The sequence below is a fragment of the Nicotiana tabacum genome, chromosome 22 (genome assembly GCF_000715075.1).
Source record: "Nicotiana tabacum cultivar K326 chromosome 22, ASM71507v2, whole genome shotgun sequence".
Classification (NCBI taxonomy): Eukaryota; Viridiplantae; Streptophyta; class Magnoliopsida; order Solanales; family Solanaceae; genus Nicotiana; species Nicotiana tabacum.
This window is the reverse complement of record NC_134101.1, coordinates 202568720-202591376: the sequence shown is the minus strand read 5'-3', so window position 1 is coordinate 202591376 and position 22657 is coordinate 202568720. Positions and strand designations below refer to the sequence as shown.

The following is a 22657-nucleotide window of genomic DNA, read 5'->3' as shown; positions in this document are numbered from 1 at the left end:
TCCAAACTTCAAAAGATGGTGCCTAGTTTATCCAGTTTGTCTAGATTAGATTGTGAGTCGTGTCAGCTTGGGAAACATACCCGAGCTTCCTTTACGTGTAGTGTTGAGAGTCATGCAGAGTCTGTTTTCTCCTTGGTTCATTCTGATATATGGGGTCCTAGTAGAGTCAGTTCAACCTTGGGATTTCGTTATTTTGTTAGCTTTATTGATGATTATTCAAGATGTACTTGGCTTTTCTTAATGAAAGATCGTTCTGAGTTATTCTCTATATTCCAGAGTTTTTGTGCTGAAATCAAAAACCAATTTGGTGTCTCTATCCGCATTTTTCGTAGTGATAATGCCTTAGAATATGTATCTTCTCAGTTTCAGCAGTTTATGTCTTCTCATGGAATTATTCATCAGACATCTTGTCCTTATACCCCTCAGCAAAATGGGGTTGCAGAAAGAAAGAATAGGCACCTTATTGAGGCTGCTCGCACACTTCTAATTGAGTCTCGTGTTCCGCTGCGTTTTTGGGGCGATGCAGTTCTCATAGCTTGTTATTTGATTAATAGGATGCCTTCATCTCCCATCAAGGGTTAGATTCCACATTCAATATTGTTTCCCCAGTCAGCCTTATACCCTCTTCCACCTCGGGTTTTTGGGAGCACATGTTTTGTTCATAACTTAGCCCCGGGGAAAGATAAGTTAGCTCCTCGTGCTCTCAAGTGTGTCTTCCTTGGTTATTCTCGTGTTCAGAAGGGATATCGTTGTTATTCACCTGATCTTCATAGGTACCTTATGTCAGCTGACGTCACATTTTTCGAGTCTAAACCTTTCTTCACAACTGATGTCACTTCTGCTGACCACCATGACATATCTGAGGTCTTACCTATATCGACTTTTGAGGAGTTTAGTAATCCTCCTCCACCTTCAACCACAGAGGTTTCACCCATACCAACTTTTGAGGAGTCCAGTGTTATCCCTCCTAGTTCCCCAGCCACAGGAACACCACTCTTGACTTATCATCGTTCGTTCGCGCCCTACATCAGGCCCATCTGGTTCTCGTCCTGCACCTGACACGGCTCCTACTGCGGATCCTGCTCCTAGTACACCGATTGCACTTCGAAAAGGTATACGGACCACACTAAACCCTAATCCTCATTATGTTGGTTTGAGTTATCATCGTCTGTCATCTCCCCATTATGCTTTTATATCTTCATTGTCCTCGGTTTCCATCCCTAAGTCTACAGGTGAAGCATTGTCTCATCCAGGATGACGACAGGCTATGAGTGACGAGATGTCTGCTTTACATACAAGTGGTACATGGGAGTTTGTTCCTCTTCCTTCAGGTAAATCTACCGTTGGTTGTCGTTGGGTTTATGCAGTCAAAGTTGGTCCCGATGGCCAGATTGATCGACTTAAGGCACGTCTTGTTGCCAAAGGATACACTCAAATATTTGGGCTAGATTACAGTGATACCTTCTCTCCAGTGGCTAAAGTGGCATCAGTTCGCCTTTTTCTATCCATGGCTGCAGTTCGTCATTGGCCCGTCTATCAGTTGGACATTAAGAATGCCTTTCTTCATGGTGATCTTGAGGATGAGGTTTATATGGAGCAACCACCTGGTTTTATTGCTCAGGGGAGTCTCGTGGCCTTGTATGTCGCTTGCGTCGGTCACTTTATGGTCTAAAGCAGTCTCCTCGAGCCTGGTTTGGTAAGTTCAGCACGGTTATCCAGGAGTTTGGCATGACTCGTAGTGAAGCTGATCACTCTGTGTTTTATTGCCACTCTGCTTCAAGTCTATGTATTTATCTGGTAGTCTATGTTGATGATATTGTTATTACGGGCAATGATCAGGATGGTATTACTAATCTGAAGCAGCATCTCTTCCAGCACTTTCAAACTAAGGATCTAGGCAGATTGAAGTACTTTCTAGGTATTGAGGTTGCTCAATCTAGCTCAGGTATTGTTATTTCTCAAAGGAAATATGTGTTAGACATTCTTGAGGAAACAGGGATGACAGGTTGCAGACCTGTTGACACGCCGATGGATCCGAATTCTAAACTTCTGCCTGGACAGGGGAGCCGCTTAGCGATCCTGCAAGCTATAGGCAGCTGGTTGGTAAATTAAATTATCTCACAGTGACTAGGCCCGACATTTCTTATCCTGTGAGTGTTGTAAGTCAGTTTATGAATTCTCCCTGTGATATTCATTGGGATGCAGTTGTCCGCATTATCCGGTATATAAAATCGGTTCCAGGTAAAGGATTACTGTTTGAGGATCGAGGTCATGAGCAGATCGTTGGGTACTTGGATGCTGATTGGGCAGGATCACCTTCTGATAGACGTTCTACGTCTGGATATTGTGTTTTAGTAGGAGGAAATTTGGTGTCCTGGAAAAGTAAGAAACAGAATGTAGTTGCTCGGTCTAGCGCAGAAGCAGAATACCGAGCAATGGCTATGGCAACATGTGAACTAGTCTGGACCAAACAATTGCTCAAGGAGTTGAAATTTGGTGAAATCAGTCGGATGGAACTTGTGTGCAATAATCAAGCTGCACTTCATATTGCATCAAATCCGGTGTTTCATGAGAGAACTAAACACATTGAGATTGATTGTCACTTCGTCAGAGAAAAGATACTCTCAGGAGATATTACTACGAAGTTTGTGAGATCGAATGATCAACTTGCATATATTTTCACCAAGTCCCTCACTAGTCCTCGCATTGATTATATATGTAACAAGCTCGGTACATATGATTTATATGCTCCGGCTTGAGGGGGAGTGTTAGAGATAGCTATGTAATTGTCCCACATTGGAATAGGAGTAATATCCCCTTTGTATAGAGTAACTATAAATAGCACCTCTTGTATTGCATCACATACAATATCAATATATCATATTTTCTCCCGTGCCTTCTCACAACTACGAAATGTGCGGATAGAAACCCCAAATTGATTTTGAATTTCAGCGTGGAAGGTCTGGAAAATAGAAAACAACTCAGATCGGTTTTTCATCAAAAATATCTAAGTGCACCTGGAATAATCATCAATGAAACTGACAAAGTAGCGGAATCCTAAGGTAGAACTAACCCGACTAGGACCCCAAATATCTGAATGGACTAAAGTAAAAAGTGACGTTGCTCGATTATCAAGACGCCGCGGGAAATGGGAGCAGGTATGCTTACCGAGCTGACACGACTCACTCTAGAGTGGACAAGTGAGATAAGCCAGATACCATTTTCTGAAGTTTTGACATACTGGGATGTCCTAACCGTTTATCTAATAAATCTGGTGAATCAGTAACGGGACAAGTTATTGGAGGAAGACAAGATGCGAGTCCATGTGATTTTGCAAGGATAAGGTAATAAAGTCCATCTGATTCACGCCCGGTACTAATGATCCGCCCTATACTGCGTTCCTGTATAAAAACAAGGTCATCAAGAAATAAAACAACAGATTTAAGTGATTTGGCTAAACGACTAACGACTATGAGATTAAAAGGACTACCAGGAACATAAAGAACAGAGTCTAAAGGTAAGGAAGGAAGTGGACTTGCTTGACCTATTGCACTTGCCATGGCTTGAGACCCATTGGCCATTGTGACTGTTGGAAGAGATTGAGAATAGTAATACTAGTGAAAAGAGATTTGTTACCAGAAATATGATCAGATGCACCTGAATCAATGACTCAAGACTCAGAAGGTGAAGATTGGGAGACACAAGTCATGCTATTATTTGTTGGAACAACGAAGGCTAATCCTGAAAATGCCTGTTTACGTGCTTTGTACCGAAGGAACTCAATATAATCCGGTAAAGAAACCATCTGGACTGGATTCAATGCATTGGATCCAACGGATTGTGAGTTAAAGGCTTCCGATACGAATGCCATTATAATATCATGCTGGAAACAGCACAAATGTTCTGGGGATCATTGTTCACGCCGGGAAAAATCACTGTAGCTCGCCGAAAATTCCAAAGTTGTCGGAATCCGTCGGAAATAGTACCAATGGACTCGGAATTGCAAGGAGATGAAGCAGTCCTGAATTTTTTTTTTTCAAAATCTGACCGGAAGAGGTCACACGCGCCGGCGCGTATGACAGACGCGCCGCCGGAAATAGTTCTCCGATAGGCGCGTGACGGCGTGTGGCTAACTATTTTCCGGTGATGTTTTCTGGGGTTTGGTCGGATCTCTCTTGGGAATCTTGTGGTGGTGTTGGATTTTGCACAACACCAGTGACTTTGACGCGATTAGTCACTTAGGTCACCGAAAAATTGCACGGTGATTGAGTTCTTTCTTCCCGGATATCGCTGGAATGACGCACAACGATCTCTTCTCACCGATGCTCTGATACCATATGTGAATGAACGGGACAAAAATCTTATTTATTAATTAACAATGATACAATGAGCCCTATATATATAATACATGTCCTACTCCTATTACATATGGGATTAGGGTTATTTACTCCTATTTAACTATCAAACTAACAACAATAATCACTTTTACTTAACTGGCCTGCTTGTGGCCTCATGAGTCTCTAGAGGCTTTGCCTGTTGAGATACATTAATAAACTATTTCCCTCCTCTTATTTTCTAATTATTCTTTTTCCTCCTTATGTACTGAAGTTACGCAAGGTAAGTTCCTGTGCAGTGTAGGTCAAGCTTTGCGGACACCTCTACTATGTTAGAGGTTGAAAGTACAACATTTAAAGATCCATGGTTATGATCCATCTTCCGCTTCAAGAGTTCGGAGGAAATTGTCTTTTGGGGAGAAGCTTTATGTTGTTTGAGTGTGGGTCTTAGTATAGTTCGATGTATACTTTACCTTTTCTCAAAAATAAAAATAAAAATAAATTAGTTTGATGTACATGGATGGTTTTCCCTTAGTGCTTCTTCTGTAAAATTATTTGCTTATCAGAAGAAAATATTGTAGGAGAGAATCCCAATTTCACGTGTTTGCTACTTGTTTTCACCTTGAATACATTTTTAGTTAAGGATTGTAAAGGGAAGATTTCCTTGTTGAAATAGCTAGACTGATTTGCATGAAAAAAGGGCAGCCAATGCACAAAGCATCCCGAGTTCACGCAGTGTCCGGGAAAGGGCCGCACCTCAAGGGTGTGATGTAGACAGCCTACCGTAATGCTGATAGACTATTTGCATGCTGGACGGAAATTTTTAAAAACGTAAAATGGGTTAAATATCAAGATAGAAAGGGAGGAAAAAGGGCTGCAAGAAATTACATCTTTCTGGGTCTTGTTAAGTGGATAGGAAAAGCTTGACTTAGACACTTTAGCTCTGTTGATATTCTTTTCTGATGTTATCTCCTGATTTCTGTAACCTATTTTATCAAACAACTGCACAATAGATGTTATTAAATAGCTTGAACTCAGAGGGTAATCAAGAAGTATTCATCAACAGCTTAAAGAACAATTTTGTCCACATGTAACATCCACAATAGTTGTGTGATCTGTACTTAAGAGATTCAACGGAAACTGCTAAATCCTTGGAGATTTGAAACAAGTTACTACTAGGAATATGGTCAAAATCTACATTGATCTACATTGACCGTTCATTTGTAAAATGAAAACATTTAGCCACATAAATACAGTTCAAGTTCTAAATCTAAGAAGTATATTGTCAGCGATAGCTAAACCCGGAATAAACAGTGTGACTGTGTACCTGTACTCCTATTCCCTATAGCATCATACTAAATGTACCTCCACCTAAAACCTAAGCTGACTAGAAAAAGAATAATGCTACAGAGATTCCAATTTAATCCTACATTAGGGAATTAAGAATTCAGGTCTCATATTTGGCTGGAGTACTCCCTTGTCAGGTTTGAATAGCAAAGGAAAAATCGTTTTAAAAGGACTATATGCATTTCCTAAGTTCTTTCTGAAAGCATTCTGATGGGGTTTGTAGCTGCATAAACCATAAGATAATCTTAATAGAATGATTTGTTCTGTTTAAAGAAAAGAGAGTGCATGAAATTTTTGCGAGCCCCAGTTCATAAAAGTGGCTATTCGGTGTTACCAGCTTTATCCTTTTAACCTTGTGGCTATTCGGTGAGCTAACGCATTTTCTGTTATTATTTCAAGCTGTATTATGTATAGGACTAATAATTTGATACTATCTGTTCCATTTTCTTGCTTGATGGCTATGCAGCTCACTCTCAGTTTTTGCACTGCACCCATTATACCTAAGGGTAGAGGCAATGTCAGAAAATATTCAAGAAGATATCAAGGTGTCATTTTAGTCGTTATTATTTTTGTGTCTGTATATAAAACAACACCATTTTTGTTGGATGAGCTGAACAGTGAAAATGCCATTTTATGGGTGACTATTTTTCTACTCATTTGCAGCAAGAGATCAGGGAGGCAAGAGTTCAGTTGGATAAAAAGGTATTCACACAATTCCTTTTTTTTTTTTAACTGCTTCCTCAGTTTGTTAGGGACAAAGGCATTCCAGGAAAGTATTTTCATCTTAATTGCCGATACTATTCAGGCTCTTTTTGATGTAACACATAATTGCTCTCTTAAATCTCCTAGACTAGGAAAGCATTTCATCTTAACTGCAGCTACTATACAGGCTCTTTTTTATGTAACACATAATTGCTCTCTTAAACCTCCTAGACGTGACTGCGACCTTACTAGTATTGCTGTGACTGTTACCTAACCACTAACAATCTATCACCATGATTACAACATGCTATTCCTTTGTCTGTAGCCTCTTACATGTGAATTTGTTGAACATCCTCTTCAAGTTCGAACAGTTCCATCATGAAGGGCATATGTATTTGTTAGTTTAGTAGTTAAATAGTTACATGTAAATAGCCCTAATCCCATATGTAGTAGGAGTAAGACATGTATTATGTATAAATAGGACTCATTGTATCATTGATAGAACAAGTGAATAAAATATTCTCCCATGCTTTCTCATATGGTATCAAAGCTGTGGTGGTGAGACACATCCGGGAACTAGAATACAGAGCCAGGAGTCATCGTGCCTCAATTTTCCGGTGACTTTTCAAGGCTGTTTGCGTCATCTCTCTCCGTTAGTGTTGTGCAAAATCCAACACTACCACAAGACCTGTCATTGTCCGGCAACCAAACCCTAGTTAAAATCTCCGACAAAAGCCTCCTCACGCGCCCTCACGCACCGTTAGAAGCTAGGGTTCCGGCGCGCGCGTGAGCTCACGCGCCGGCGAGTACAGCCTTTTCCGGCCATTTTTTGAAAAATTTCTTCAGAAGAGTTGGGCCGCCTACTAATTCCGACCCCACCCATACTGTTTTCGTTTGATTCTGACCACTTTGAGTTTTTCCGGCGATTACACTGATTTTTTCTGGCAGCTACAATATTTTCCGGCCAAGACAGTGTCTCCTTCATTTGTTTCAGAGAGTTTTCAATTGATTCTTTCTGTTATTTAGCGATAATTTTATAGACCTCTCTTCAATCCAATGATGTCTTTGGGAGTTGATGCTTTCGGGTTTAAAAATTCGGGTTCTGGCAGTTCCGGTGTTATGATTACCTCAGAACCATTAATGGGAAGTTCAAACTACTTAGCTTGGACTTTGTCTGTCGAGTTGTGGTGTAAAGGTCAAGGTGTTCAAGATCATTTAATCAAGAATTCTAGCGAAGGAGATGAAAAGGCCAAAGCACTTTAGCAGAAGATCGATGCTCAATTATGCAGTATTCTGTGGCGATCTATTGATTCCAAGTTGATGCCCTTGTTTCATCCATTCCAGACATATTATTTGGTTTGGGAAAAGGCTCGCACTTTATGCACTAATGACATATCTCGTTTCTATGATGTGATATCGCGGATGACAAATTTAAAGAAACATGAATTAGACATGTCTACTTACTTGGGACAAGTACAGGCAATTATGGAGGAATTTAAGAAGTTGATGTCAGTTTCTGCTAGTCTTGAAAAGCAACAAGAGCAGTGACAAAAGATATTTCTAGTTCTTACTCTCGCTGGACTTCCTAATGATCTTGACTCAGTACGTGAGATTTTGGCTAGTTCGATTGTCCCTATAGTTGATGAATTATTCTATCGATTACTTCGCCTTGCTGCAGCACCAAGTCACCCAGTGATCTCATCACATGCACTTGACTCATCTGTTCTCGCATCCCAGACAATGGACAATCGGGCATCTCAAACTATGGAGAATAGACGAGGAGGAGGTTGTTTTGGAAGATCTAGACCTAAGTGCTCTTATTGTCATAAACTTGGACACACTCGTGACGTGTGCTATTCTTTACATGGTTGTCCGCTCAAACATGCTTATGTTGCTCCGACCGAGACTACAAGTAACCATGGATTTTCTTTATCTGAAGGGGAATATAATGAGTTCCTTCAGTATCGAGTAAGTAAGCACACATCTCCACAAGTAGCCTCTTTTGCTCAGACTGATACTTCTGTTGCTTCTGTTGCTGGTAATTCTTTTGCTTGTATTTTCCGGTCTAGTTTATCTACATTAGATTGTGAGTCGTGTCAGCTCGGGAAACATACCCGAGCCTCCTTTCCTCGTAGTATTGAGAGTCAAGCAGAGTCTGTTTTTTCTTTAGTTCATTCTTGTTATATGGGTCCTAGTAAAGTTAGTTCAACCTTGGGATTTCATTATTTTGTTAGTTTCATTGATGATTATTCAAGATGTACTTGGCTTTTCTTAATGAAAGATCGTTCTGAGTTGTTTTCTATATTCCAGAATTTTTGTGCTGAAATCAAAAATCAATTTGGTGTTTCCAGTCGCACTTTTCTCGGTGATAATGTCTTAGAATATTTATCCTCTCAATTTCTGTAGTTTATGACTTCTCAAGGAATTATTCGTCAGACCTCTTGTCCTTATACCCCTCAGTAAAATAGGGTTGCAGAGAGAAAGAATAGGCACCTCATTGAGACTGCTCGCACACTTCTCATTGAATCTTATGTTTCGTTGCGTTTTTGGGGCAATGCAGTTCTCACAGCTTGTTATTTGGTTAATCGGATGCCTTCATCTCCTATCCAGAATCAGATTCCTTATTCAGTATTATTTCCCCAGTCACCCTTATACTCGCTTCCCCCTCGTGTTTTTGTGAGCATTTGTGGGATTTTCCTGGGTTGTTGTTGTTGTTGTTTCGTTCATAACTTAGCCCCCGGGAAAGATAAGTTAGCTCCTCGTACTCTCAAGTGTGTCTTCCTTGGTTATTCTCGTGTTCAGAAGGGATATCGTTGTTACTCACCTGATCTTCGTAGGTACCTTATGTCAGCTGACGTCACATTTTTTGAGTCTAAACCTTTCTTTACCTCTTCTGACCACCTTGATATATCTGAGGTCTTACCTATACCGACCATTGTGGAGTTTACTATAGCTCCTCCTTCACCTTTCGCCACAAAAGTCTTACCCATTTCAACCGTTGGGGAGTCTAGTGTGGCTCCTCCAAGATCCCCAGCCACAAGAACACCACTCTTGACTTATCATCGCCGTCCGCGCCCAGCAACATGCCCATCTGATTCACATCATGCACCTGACCCTGCTCCTACTGCGGACTTGTCTCTCCCTAGTACAAACCACACTTAATCCTAATCCCCATTATGTCGGTTTAAGTTATCATCGTCTGTCATCACCCTATTATGCTTTTATATCTTCTTTGTCATCTGTTTTCATCTCTAAATCTACGGGTGAAGCATTGTCTCATCCAGGATGGCGACAAGCTATGATTGACGAGATGTTTGATTTACATGCGAGTGGTACTTGGGAGTTCGTTCCTTTTCCTTCAAGTAAATCTATTGTTGTTTGTCGTTGGGTGTATGCAGTCAAGGTTGATCCGGATGGCAAGGTTGATCGACTTAAGGCTCGTCTTGTTGCCAAGGGTTATACTCAGATATTTGGGCTCGATTACAGTGATACCTTCTCTCCCGTGGCTAAGATAGTATCAGTCCACCTTTTTCTATCCATTGCTGCTGTTCGCCATTGGCCTCTCTATCAGGTGGACATTAAGAATGCTTTTCTCCACTGTGACATTGAGGAGGAAGTTTATATGGAGCAACCACCTTGGTTTGTTGCTCAGGGGAGTCTCGTGGCCTTGTATGTCGCTTGCGTCAGTCACTTTATAGTCTAAAGCAGTCTCCTCGAGCTTGGTTTGGTAAGTTCAGCACAGTTATCCAGGAGTTTGGCATGACTCGTAGTGAAGCTGATCAGTTTGTGTTTTATCGAGATTCTAATTCAAGTCTCTGTATTTATCTAGTGGTCTATGTTGACGATATTGTTATTACCGGCAATGATCAGGATGATATTACTAAATTGAAGCAACATCTCTTTTAACACTTTCAGACTAAGGATCTGGGCAGACTAAAGTATTTTCTGGGTATTGAGGTCGCTCAGTCTAGCGCTGGTATTGTGATCTCACAGCGGAAGTATGCCTTAGACATTCTTAAGGAGACAAGAATGACAGGTTGTAGACCGATTGATACTCCGATGGATCCGAATTCTAAACTTCTGCCGGGACAGGGGTAGCCGCTTAGCGATCCTGGAAGATATAGGCGGTTGGTTGGTAAATTAAATTATCTCACAATGACTAGACCTGACATTTCCATTCTTGTGAGCGTTGTAAGTCAATTTATGGATTCTCCCTGTGATAGTCATTGGGATGTAGTTGTCCGCATTCTTCGGTATATAAAATCAACTCCAGGCAAAGGGTTATTGTTTGAGGATCGAGGCCATGAGCAGATCGTTGGATACTCAGATGCTGATTGGGCAGGATCACCTTCTGATATACGATCTACGTTTGGATATTGTGTTTTAGTAGGAGGCAATTTGGTGTCTTGGAAGAGCAAGAAACAAAATGTAGTTGCTTGGTCTAGTGAGAAGTAGAATATCGAGCAATGACTATGGTAACATGTGAGCTAATTTGGATCAAACAATTACTCAAGGAGTTGAAATTTGGTAAAATCAGCCAGATGGAACTTGTGTGCGATAATCAAGCTGCCCTTCATATTGTATCAAATCCGGAGTTCCATGAGAGGACTAAACACATTGAGATTGATTGTCACTTCGTTAGAGAAAAGATGCTCTTAGGAGATATTGCTACAAAATTTGTGAAGGCGAATGATCAGCTTGTTGATATTTTCACCAAGTCCCTCACTGGTCCTCGTATTATGTATATATGTAACTTATATGCACCAGCTTGAGCGGGAGTGTTAGTTTGGTAATTAAATAGTTACTTGTAAATAGCCCTAATCCCATATGTAGTAGGAGTAGGACATGTATTCTATATAAATGACTCATTGTATCATTGTTAGAACATGTGAATAAAATATTCTCCCATGCTTTCTCACAGTATTCATAAATCTGATAGTTTTCTTTATCTTTTTGCCTGACCTATGATTATTGCAGGATGTAGATTATGAGGCTGCCATGGCTACAAAACTTTCTATTGCCAAGAAAATTTTCGCTCGTGAGAAGGAGAGCATACTAAATTCAAAATCATTCCTGGAGTTCTTTTCTGAAAATCAGGTTTGTAAGGGTTGAATTTTAATACATTTGTGATTCAAAACTTTAGGTTAGAGATATTTGTTTTGGCAGTTTTACTCTTAATGGCTGAAGGAAAAGAAATGAGAAGAAAAAAAGAAAGCAATCTTGAGATCCTTTTCATGTAGCTTTTAGCTTGTAAGCATAACATGAATAATTTTTTTTCCCCCCTACAAATTGACTGGAATATGATGATCTTAATTATGTTTTTGCGTCGGTCGTTTATTATTGAGTGTAGGAATGGTTGAAACCCTATGCTGCTTTCTGTTTTCTGCGGGACTTCTTTGAAACATCTGACCGCAGCCAATGGGGCCGGTTTTCTGAATTTTCAAAAGAGAAGGTAAAGCATAGACACAATTCACTTCAGGTAGCCTCATAGTCTCCCTGACACTTTCGGACTTACAATATATTTCCTGTCTCTGCAGCTTGAGAAACTCGTCTCAAAAGAAAGCTTGCATTATGAAGTTATTAGTTTTCATTACTACATCCAGTTCCATTTGCATCTACAAGTAAGTAAAGACAAGCTTTATGCATTTTGCTATTCCGCTATGAATATTATCTCTCTTCTATAAGAAAGCTGCTATCATACATTTGGGGTTTTCATATCAGTTATCAGAAGCTGCGGAATATGCACGAAAGAAAGGTGTAGTGCTGAAAGGTGACCTGCCCATTGGTGTTGATAGGAATAGTGTGGATACCTGGGTCTACCCAAATTTGTTTCGCATGAACACCTCAACTGGGGCACCCCCTGACTATTTTGATAAAAATGGCCAGAATTGGGGATTCCCCACTTATAATTGGGAAGAAATGTCAAAAGATAACTATGGGTGGTGGCGTGCTCGTCTAACACAGGTACCTAAAGCTTGCTACTAAGTTCTGTTTTTTTCCTTCTCAACGCTGGTACTTTAATTTTCAGGTGTTTATTATAAACTATATCCATGTTGTTACTTTACAGATGGGAAAGTACTTTACAGCTTATAGGATTGATCACATATTGGGATTCTTCAGAATATGGGAGCTTCCAGATCATGCAATGACTGGTCTTTGTGGAAAATTTCGACCTTCTATTCCTATTAGTCAGGTATCTAATACTTTGCTTATGCGGAAACTGCATACAATTCTTCGAATTCTCGTATTAAATGCACTAACTAGTTTCCTTGCAGGAAGAGCTCGAGTCAGAAGGATTATGGGACTTCAACCATCTGACCCAGCCTTATATTGGACAAGAGCTTTTACAGGTATAGAATTTCATATTCCTGCATGCCTTATGTCCTTGTAATATCTTTTGCGATGTCTGATTTTGACCTTTCCCTGCTTATTTTACAGGAAAAATTTGGAGCTTCTTGGACAATAATAGCTTCTACCTTTTTGAATGAATATCAGAAGGGCTTTTATGAGGTTATTTTGAGATGACATATTGCTGAAATTTCTTTATTTGTTGCTTTTATTTTAATTCTGTTAGAAGTCTGTTCAAACTACTTCTAAGTAGTTCAAATGAAACGTTTGAAATCCTATAAATGGTAGGTCAATTGAAACATTTCAAAATCCTGTATGCGGTTTCTCTCTCTCTCTCTCTCCTTTGGTGGTGTAAGGAGGAGGGAGGGTGGTAGGTGTAAGTAAGTATAATTTAAAATCCTAATCTTGTCCTTTGAAAGGGAGCCGCACTCTCCCAAGCCCTGTACAGTGCAGGCAAGTATGATAGTAGTGTCAATATGCTATTAGTAGAAGATAGATATGCTCACCAAGCTCAATAAGCTGCAACAGCTCTTCAAGTTTCCCTTGTATCATTGTGCATTCTTTCCGTGCTGTAGCTAGTTCAAGGGTGGCCTCTGCTGGATGACGCCATCTTTGCCACTGCAGAAGTATGGTTGGCTTATTTTCTCAGGTGTTAGGCAGATTTCCATGAAAAGATAGTTTGTAAAATTAAGTAATTATTTATTTATTCCGGAATGCTGTATCAAATTTCTGAATATCATGAGTTAGTGCAATTTCAACCTTTCAATTGCAAAAACTACAAAAGAAGGTGACCTTTGCAGTTTCACTTGTTGTTCGAAGTTTGTTTGGGCCCCGTTTTCCCAAAACCCCCAAATAAGATACCTGTTTGGTAGCTAATATACAATATGAGATGGGTTTGAGATCAAGAGACACTAGAGAGGTATAAGAATATGGGGTTTGCAGTTTTAATACTTATGTGAATGTGAATAGCAAAACTTATATTCCAATACTGTTACAGTTGACACAATTGAAGGTAAAATTTAGTATCTGGAACATTTATCTCCTAGTCTTGTATTAGTTAACCTATGTGCTTTTATACTTTCTACTTATACCTGAATAGACATTCTTAAACGGGAGTAACTTTATTAGTTATTGTCATGAGACTTAGACTTACTATTTTTTAATTGCTATTTTAATTTCTTGTCATTTTTTCATTTACTAATTTTTAAATTAAGTTTTTTCATTTACTAAATTAATTGGGTTTTTTCTCTTCTTGTTGTTAAATACTAGTATTAAATTACTTGGTGTTTCCTTCGCATTTTTTTTCAAATGTCTATTCGTAGTCCTAATTTCGTTTTAAGACCACTGCACTAGGCTGGACTTCTCAGTGACAGTTTGGGACAGGGATATGGGAACCTATGGGATATTATTAAGTAGGTCTGATTTGGAATTTCTTGTGAGATATCTGTCCCTCACCCTGACAGAGCTGATGCATTCTTCCTTTTTTTTTTTTTTTTTTTTTTTATCTCTTGATTTATTCATACAATATTGCTTTCAGTTTATGCACAACCATCTTAGTTCTAGCGTTAAAAGAACTAGCTACCTCGTCGAAAGCACAACCTTTTATTTTCTTTTGCAAGGGCTCATTTCTACAGTTCTCTTTGTTGCATCATGTACCTATTTCTTTATGTCATAGTGGCATCTCAGCTATGGGGCTGGAGGGTTCTTTCATTGAGGTTGCTATGCGCGTAGTTCCAAGTGAATATATTCTACTTCTTTCAATGTAGTTCAAGGAGGAATGCAATACTGAGAAGAAAATTGCATCTGTGTTGAAGTCATTCTTGGAAACATCCATGTTGGTAAAGAGTGAAGAGAAGCTACGACGAAAACTCTTTGATCTTCTGCAGGTGTAGTATACATTGCATTGATGTCCAGAAGTCTAATTTTTCTCTTCCCGTATATACAAATTTATGCTTTTTTCTGCATTATGCTTATTCTACAACTGATGCATGTCTTTATATTCATCCTCCCTACTTTATCACAGAATGTAGCTCTAATTAAGGATCCAGAAGATCTGAGAAAGTTTTACCCTCGCTTCAATATTGAAGACACGACAAGCTTCAAGGATTTGGATCAGCACAGGTAGCTCAAGTGTTTATCTAGTTTGCACTATCTGATCTCAGATTGATAAACTGCAGTAACTTTTTCAATGTAACTTCACTGCCTATCCTTCATCCATTTAGATGTCTATACCTTCCTCTCTGCATGTGAAGAATAATAGGGTTTTAGCCTCTATTTTCTTAGGAAATTATGCTAATTCATCCGGTTTCTTATGATCTGTTTACTATTGCAGTCAAAATGTCCTAAAAAGATTGTACTACGATTACTACTTCCAGCGACAAGAAGGTCTTTGGCGTCAAAATGCTTTGAAAACTCTGCCTGTTCTTTTGAACTCATCAAATATGCTCGCTTGTGGGGAAGACCTTGGCCTAATTCCCTCCTGTGTTCATCCTGTATGCTACTCAGTACCAACATTCCTCCGGAATCATACTTCATTGTTGCTTCACTTCTTGCATCTTAATTTTCAATTTGAATGATGACCACTTTGATGCAGGTGATGCAAGAATTGGGCTTAGTAGGCTTACGCATTCAACGCATGCCAAGTGAACCTGGTCTAGAATTTGGTATTCCTTCTCAGTACAGCTACATGACGGTAAAATCCTCAGAGATTTTTGCTACTAAAGTGCAACTTATTTTAATGGAAGTTAGTTTTATTTTTTTGAGAATGGTAACATGTTTAAATCTATATATGAAAGAAAGTAATGCACTAAGGCAGTGCAAAGCAAAATTTACAGGGTAGCAAAAATCAAAGCTAGATCACCTTGGATCACAAAAAAAGTAACATGTCAACCAAGGATTCTGTCTCATTTACCTAACTTTCTTTCCACCAAAAATGAAACAAAAGAATACAATTCATCTTGACTTCCTGAAATTGTATTTGTCTTCAAAAACTCTTAAGTTTCTCTCCATCCAAATTGTCCGCCATATGCGAGCTGGAACTAGTCTCCTCCATTTCTTCTGTCTCACAGATCCTCCATTATAATTCCAACACTTCAAAAATTCACTAGTGGTTGCTGGCACAGTCCTTCTAATGTAAACTAGTGGTTGACTGGTCATTAAAGATAAAAGATAGGCAGATCTGACAGTGAAAATCCCATTCCTACAATTATTCCAATGTAAAGTATCGTCTGTGAATCCTTGAAAAGTCTCCACAGTGTTAAAGAATTCCCCAACTCTCTCAAGTTTCCAATCAGTTAAATATTTTCTGAAAGTGATGTTCAACTCTTGCTGACCCTTAACTCCTTCTAGATTGGCTGTAGGTACTGTTGCAATGCTGTAAATTCAGGGAATACAATTCTTTAAGTGGACCATGTCCCAGCCAATTATCACTCTAGAATGGAGTTTTCCTTCCATTTCTCACCCTTATCCACCCTTATCAGTTTTCTTATTTGCCTTAGCGATGGATGCATTGACGCACCATATTCAAGGGGAGGTGCCATGGTGTATGTTATTCGCAGACGATATTGTACTGATTGACGAGACGCGAGGTGGTGCCAACCAGAGGCTGGAGGTTTGGAGACAGACGCTAAAGTCTAAAGGTTTCAAGTTGAGCAAGACTAAGATCGAATACTTGGAGTGTAAGTTCAGCGACGTGACCGAGGAAGTGGACATGGACGTGAGGCTTGATTCACAAGTTATCCCCAAAAGAGGAAGTTTCAAGTATCTTGGGTCTGTTATCCAAGGGAATGAGGAGATTGATGAGGATGTCACACATCGTATCGGAACGAGGTGGATGAATTGGAGGCTAGCATCCGGCGTCTTGTGTGATAAGAATGTGCCACCGAGGCTTAAAGGTAAGTTCTATAGAGTGGTGGTTAGAACGACTATGTTGTACGGGGCAGAGTGTTAGCCAGTTAAGAACATATGTTGAGATGGATATGCGAGCATACGAGGTTGGATAAGATTAGGAATGATGATATTCGGGTAAAAGTGGGAGTGGCCCCCGTGGAGGACAAGATGCGGGAAGTGAGGTTGAGATGATTCGGGCATGTGAAGAGGAGAGGCATAGATGCCCCGGTAAGGAGGTGTGAGCGGTTGGTCTTGGAGGGTATTAAAAGAGGTAGAGGGAGGCCAAAGAAATATTGAGGAGATGTGATCTGGCGGGACATGCCACGACTTCAGCTTATTGAGGACATGGCCCTTGATAGGAAGGTAGAAGGCTAGTATGTAGTCGAGCATTTTTCGTTTCCGTACCCGTGGTATTAGTGTTAATTTGTTAGTTTTTCTTGTTCTTAGATTGCTATTTACCTGTATTATCTTTAGCTTCGATTTCTTGGTATCTTGCTATTGGTACGGTTTGTTGCTACTGCTTCTTTCCATCTATTTTTGTGGCTCTTAAATTGCTCTTCTTATGTGCTGTTCTCTCACTATCTTTCGCTTTGGTTTTCTCAGTATTTTGTTGTTGTTATTGCTTGTTGCTACTGCTTCGTTTCATCTTTCCTGAGCCGAGAGTCTATCAGAAACATCTCTACCTTTTCCGGATAGGAGTAAGGTCTGCGTACACTCTACCCACCCAGACCCCGCTGAGTTATTTTTTTCTTTATTTTTTTTTTGTTGTTGTTGTATCCTGCAATTTGTAGCCAAAGAGTTCCAGTGCATTCTAATGGATTTCCAAACATTCACCCCATAATGGCTATTGACAGACCTAGTGCACCACTGTCCATCCTGACTATACTTGTAGCAGATAACTCTTCTCCATAAGGCATTTGTCTCCGGATTATACCTCTATAGCTACTTCATGAGAAGGCTTTGTTTGTGTGCCTTGAGGTTCCTGATGCTCAGCCCCCTTGTCCCTTACTAGTGATGAGAGTTTTCCAATTAACCAGATGATTGGCATTTCCTCCTTAATGCAACAATTCTTTATCTTACCTTACAAGGTAAAGGAAACAAAGACATAACACAGGTAGGAAGTGCATCCAGTACACTACTCACCAATATCATTCTCCTTCCCAGGGAAAGATATTGGCTCTTCCAGATTGTTAACCTCTTTTTACATCTTTCAAGATTTCAAGCACTACATTCCAGATTCCCTGAGCTTTATTGTGGATCCTAGAGATAAACCCAGATAAGTAGTAGGTAATGAACCCGCCTCACATCTCAGAGTAGCAGCTAGAACCTGGTAATTTGCAACCTCTTTGATTGGGAATAACAGCCTCTTCCTCCGGTTGACATGTAGCCCAGAATCTGCATCTGCATCAACATCATAAAAAACCAGTATGATAGTCAAAGTCCAATCTTTCACCGAAATTTAAAAAATGTGAGTATCAAGGAAGCTGTGATTTTCCGAACTTTCAACAACTGATAAGATATTTCATTACCAGCTAGCATGAGGAAAAGACATCTCTATGCCTACATGTCAAGTCAACAACACCATATTGACATCTAGCATGAGGAAAATACATATCTATGCCTACATGTCAAATATGCATGTCAAGTTAATAGCATTAAAACGAAGCCATTACGTACACTCACACTCAGCACACTCACGGTGGTTGGCACAAATGCCCCTCACCATCACACACACAATTACACTCGGCACTATACGGGTGCCTTGCATAAATGCCCCTCACCAAAGCACATATATATCTCTGTGCCTGCCCTTACTGCGAATACCAGACTCCTGAAGGGCGGATCCTTGCCCAAGCGCTAATCAATATAACCGTTGCAGCGTGCAATCCGATCCAAATATCAAACCGTTGCGACGTGCAACCCGATCTAAATATAACTCACAACGCGGCTCTATGGCCTACACCAGTCATCAATCTGCTCAAGTCTCCATATGCCAACATCTCATAGAAACATAATCCAATTACACAACACGCAATATCACAATTTGCCACAAATTCAGCTCAAACTCGTATCACGTACAAGAACACCAATAACATGTGAGACAACATATCAGGTACGGAGATAGAGATATTACATGCGGATATAACTATCATGACCGAACAGTATGACTACGGCGAAGACAAATATTTCAACATGGCAAAAATAGCCCTATCATGTCTCAAACAATTAAGCAGATAGCCTAGATGTGATTTCTAGCATGAATAATAACTCATTTAGTCATACAAATGGAGAAAACATGACATCAAAAAAGCATGATAGTAAAACAAGTCATATAATACCCTAAGAACTATCCGAATCATGAATACCTCGGTGCACGCACACACGCCCGTTACCTAGCACATGCGTTACTCCAATACATCTCAAATATCACACTTCTCAGGGATAATTACCCTCAAATCCAAGTTTAGATTTGTTACTCACCTCGAACCGAAAATGCCATCCCGCGCGAATCGACATCTGAACGGCTTGAAACTAGCCAAAAGCAATTAAAAAATAGTATCAAATAATGCCATAAGAAACAAACTCAAACGAGAAAGGTCGAATCTTTAATCAAATACTCGTAGTCAGCCCGGGTTCGCACCTTGGAATCCGATGAAACTCACAAATTCCCACAACCCTTGCGAATACGAGTCCAATCATACTAATTTCATCAAATTCCGATTCCGAAACGGTGTTCAAAACACAATTATTCACTTTAGAAAAGTTTAGACAGAAACCCGCAATTTCTCCTTTAGATTCATTAATCAAATGGCAAAATCAAATATGAAATCATGTAAAATAAGCAAATCCGAGTAAAAACTACTTACGCCAATCCAAATGGTGAAAATCCCCTCTAAAATCTCTCAAACTCGAGCTCCCAAATTGAAAATGTGATAAAATGAGGTCCAAATCCGAAAATAATATCTTATACCTCTGCTTCAGGTGTACCATTCGCGATCACGGGACCCATTTCGCGATCGCGAAGCACTAAATGAACGCTGCCCAGAAAGACACTACGCGTTCGCGGCCCCAGGCTCACAATCACGATGCACAACTCAGCCAAGCCTCCGCGATTGCAGTATAGACTTCGCGAATACGAAAGCAATATCACCACCTCTCAGCTCCCCTTCGCGAACGCGGTTGACTTCACACGAACGCGAAGAGCAATCTCCTCTAGTCCAATTCCTTATCCACGAACGTGATAGCTCCTACACGAACGCGATGAACTACCAACCCAACTCACAAAACTCCACGCGATCGCGCCTCTGCTGTCGCTGTTGCGAAGCTCAACTAGAGCACCAAAAAACCAACATCTCATGCAAACTCCGAAATGGTCTGAAACCAATCCGAAATACATTTGAGCTCCTTGGGACCCCGTCTGAACATGCCAACCAAAACATAACAGAGACCTACTCGAGTCCCCAAATCACGTAAAATAACATCAAAATCATGAATCGTCGATCAAGATCAAACTCTTAAGTTCATAAACTTCAAACTTCAACCAAGCGTCCGATTCAAGCCTAACCAATTCGGAATGAACCCAAATTTTGCAAACAAGTTTTAAATGACATAATGAACCTACCTCAACTCCCGGAACAACAATCCGAACTTGATAGCATCGAAGCCAACTCCCGGTCAAACTTATGAACCTTCCAAACCTCCAAATTGCTAAATTTCGCCAAATAGAGCTAAAACCTTCTAGAAACATCCAAATGCAAATCCGGGCATACGCCCAAGTCTAAAATCACCATTCGAACCTAATGGAACCATCAAAAAACTCTGATCCAAGATCAAATACATAAAAGTCAAACTTGATCAACTCTTCCAACTTAAAGCTTCTAATTTGAGAATCATTCTTCTAAATCAATCCTGAAGCACTCAAAAATCAAAACCGACAATATATGCAAGTCATAATACACCATATGAAACTACTCATGGCCTCATATCACCAAACTGAATGCAAATGCTCAAAACGACCGGTCCGGTCGTTACATTTAGCTTAACCACTTCCTCCCAAATCCTATGTCCTTTAAAACTTCAATAAGAAAGTTCCAGTTGGCACGGTCATCTGCTTCTCAATCTCAAGTGTACAAAGGATCCCTAGAGATTGCTTAACTCTAGCAACACATTCATTAGCAATCAGAGCAACATCTATTATTTGTCTACCCTTAATGAAAGTCATTTGTTGTCCATCCACCAGTTTATCCACCACCTTCTTGAGCTATCTTTTAACAACTTGGAGATGATTTTATAGGCACTTCCTATTAGACTGATGGGCATGAAGTCCTTGAGTTCTTTAGTCCCATTCTTTTTAGGAATTAAAGCTATGTAAGATGCATTATAACACTTCTCAAAATATGCATTACAATGGAAATTCTTAATGGTATTTATGTGGTCTTCTTTCGGCATCGGGCAGTATATATGGAAAGAATCCCATGGAATACCCATCAGGACCAGGTGCTTTATCAGCTGCGCATATTTCAAGCATTCCACCACTTCCTGTTCTCAAAGTCCCTTTGTAACCATTCATTTTCTTCATCTGTGATATAAGAGCCCTCACTGCATAGTAAAACCAGGTCTCCTATTTTCTGTTTCAGTATATAATCTCTGGTAGAAAGCCTCTATCTCCCTTTTAATTCCATCTGGATCATGAATGTAACCCCTTGACCCTCAGATTGTCTATATGATTGAATCTTCTATGGAAGCCATCCTCTAGAAAAATTTGGTGTTATTATTCCCTTGCTTCAACCATAATGTTTTGGACTTCTGCCTCCATGATGTCTCTTCATGCTTTGCAATATTCTGATAGATATGACATTTCTTTTCTGGTGAGTGTTGTAAGTCAGTTTATGGATTCTCCCTGTGATAGTCACTGGATGCAGTTGTTCACATTCTTCGGTATATAAAGTCAACTCCAGGCAAAGGATTACTATTCGAGGATCGAGGCCACGAGCAGATTGTTGGTTACACAGATATTGATCGGGCAGGATCACCTTCTGATAGACGTTCTACGTCTTGATATTGTGTTCTAGCAAGAGGTAATTTGGTTTCTTGGAAGAGCAAGAAACAGAATGTAGTTGCTCGATCTAGCGCCGAAGTTGAATGATCGGCCATGGCTATGGCAACGTGGAAGCTAGTTTGGGTCAAGCAATTGCTCAAGGAGTTAAGTTTGGAGAAATCAGCAAGATAGAACTGATGTGTGATAATTAAGTTGCTCTTCATAGTGGTATGAAGAGCGTGAAGCGAGAAAAAGCGACAACCCCCATTTTGCTTAAAGCGAGAAGCGAAGCGCTCGTTTTTTTGAAGTGAAGCAGAATTTTAAAAAGGATATAAAATTAGAGGTAAAAAAAAAACTGGGCAGAGGAGGAAACAAAAACTAGGCAGTAAACTGGGCAATTTTTTTCAAAATTGGCATCAATTCTGAGAAAGAACCGAAGGTAAAAAAAATTCGCGAGCATTTCGCTGCTTTTTGGACGTTTAAACTGTGAAAAGAAGGAGAAGGGCTAGGTCTGTTTTAAAAACAGAAGCGGTCGCTTCTTCGCATCACATCGCTTTCCCGCTTCTTGCTTTTTAGTGGGAAGCAGTCACTTTTCTGCACCTGAGTCGCTTCAGCAGGGTGAAACGTGCAGCCTCTCGCTTAAGCGCGAAGCGAGCGCTTTTATAAACACTGGCCCTTCATATTGCGTCAATCCGGTGTTCCATGAGAGGACCAGTGTTATCAAAGGCGCGCTTAAGCCTTAAAGCGAGGCTCAAAACCTGTTGAGCGCTTCACTTCGCTTAGTGGACGCTTTAGTGTTGTCATCAAGGTTCTAACACATACTTTTCCTTGCCAATGAGCGTAATCCTAAAGAGGCGACACTAAACAATTGATATTTCACTTTGTCGTAAGTTCTCTTCAGTTTCTTTGTCCATATGTTTGGTAATCATGCTTATACATATTAGTCTTGGACTACACATACATATTTGTAGTTTTTCTCCATTTGCGCCTTTCATCATTA

General features: G+C 40.0%; 1 protein-coding gene across 4 annotated transcripts in view; it reads left to right on the top strand.

The window, feature by feature from the left end:
• The window catches only part of LOC107811953 (4-alpha-glucanotransferase DPE2-like), a 46516-nt gene that overhangs the window by 8549 nt on the left and 15310 nt on the right, over nt 1-22657 (top strand). For all 4 annotated transcript variants that reach the window (XM_075243653.1, XM_075243650.1, XM_075243652.1 and 1 more), the window contains 13 exons: nt 6148-6226; nt 6345-6383; nt 11361-11480; nt 11734-11835; nt 11921-12004; nt 12105-12347; nt 12451-12576; nt 12659-12733; nt 12822-12893; nt 14498-14617; nt 14755-14852; nt 15064-15223; nt 15325-15423. In XM_075243653.1, the coding sequence (XP_075099754.1) occupies nt 6148-6226; nt 6345-6383; nt 11361-11480; nt 11734-11835; nt 11921-12004; nt 12105-12347; nt 12451-12576; nt 12659-12733; nt 12822-12893; nt 14498-14617; nt 14755-14852; nt 15064-15223; nt 15325-15423 (1417 nt within the window). The remainder of the gene's footprint in view (nt 1-6147; nt 6227-6344; nt 6384-11360; nt 11481-11733; nt 11836-11920; nt 12005-12104; nt 12348-12450; nt 12577-12658; nt 12734-12821; nt 12894-14497; nt 14618-14754; nt 14853-15063; nt 15224-15324; nt 15424-22657) is intronic.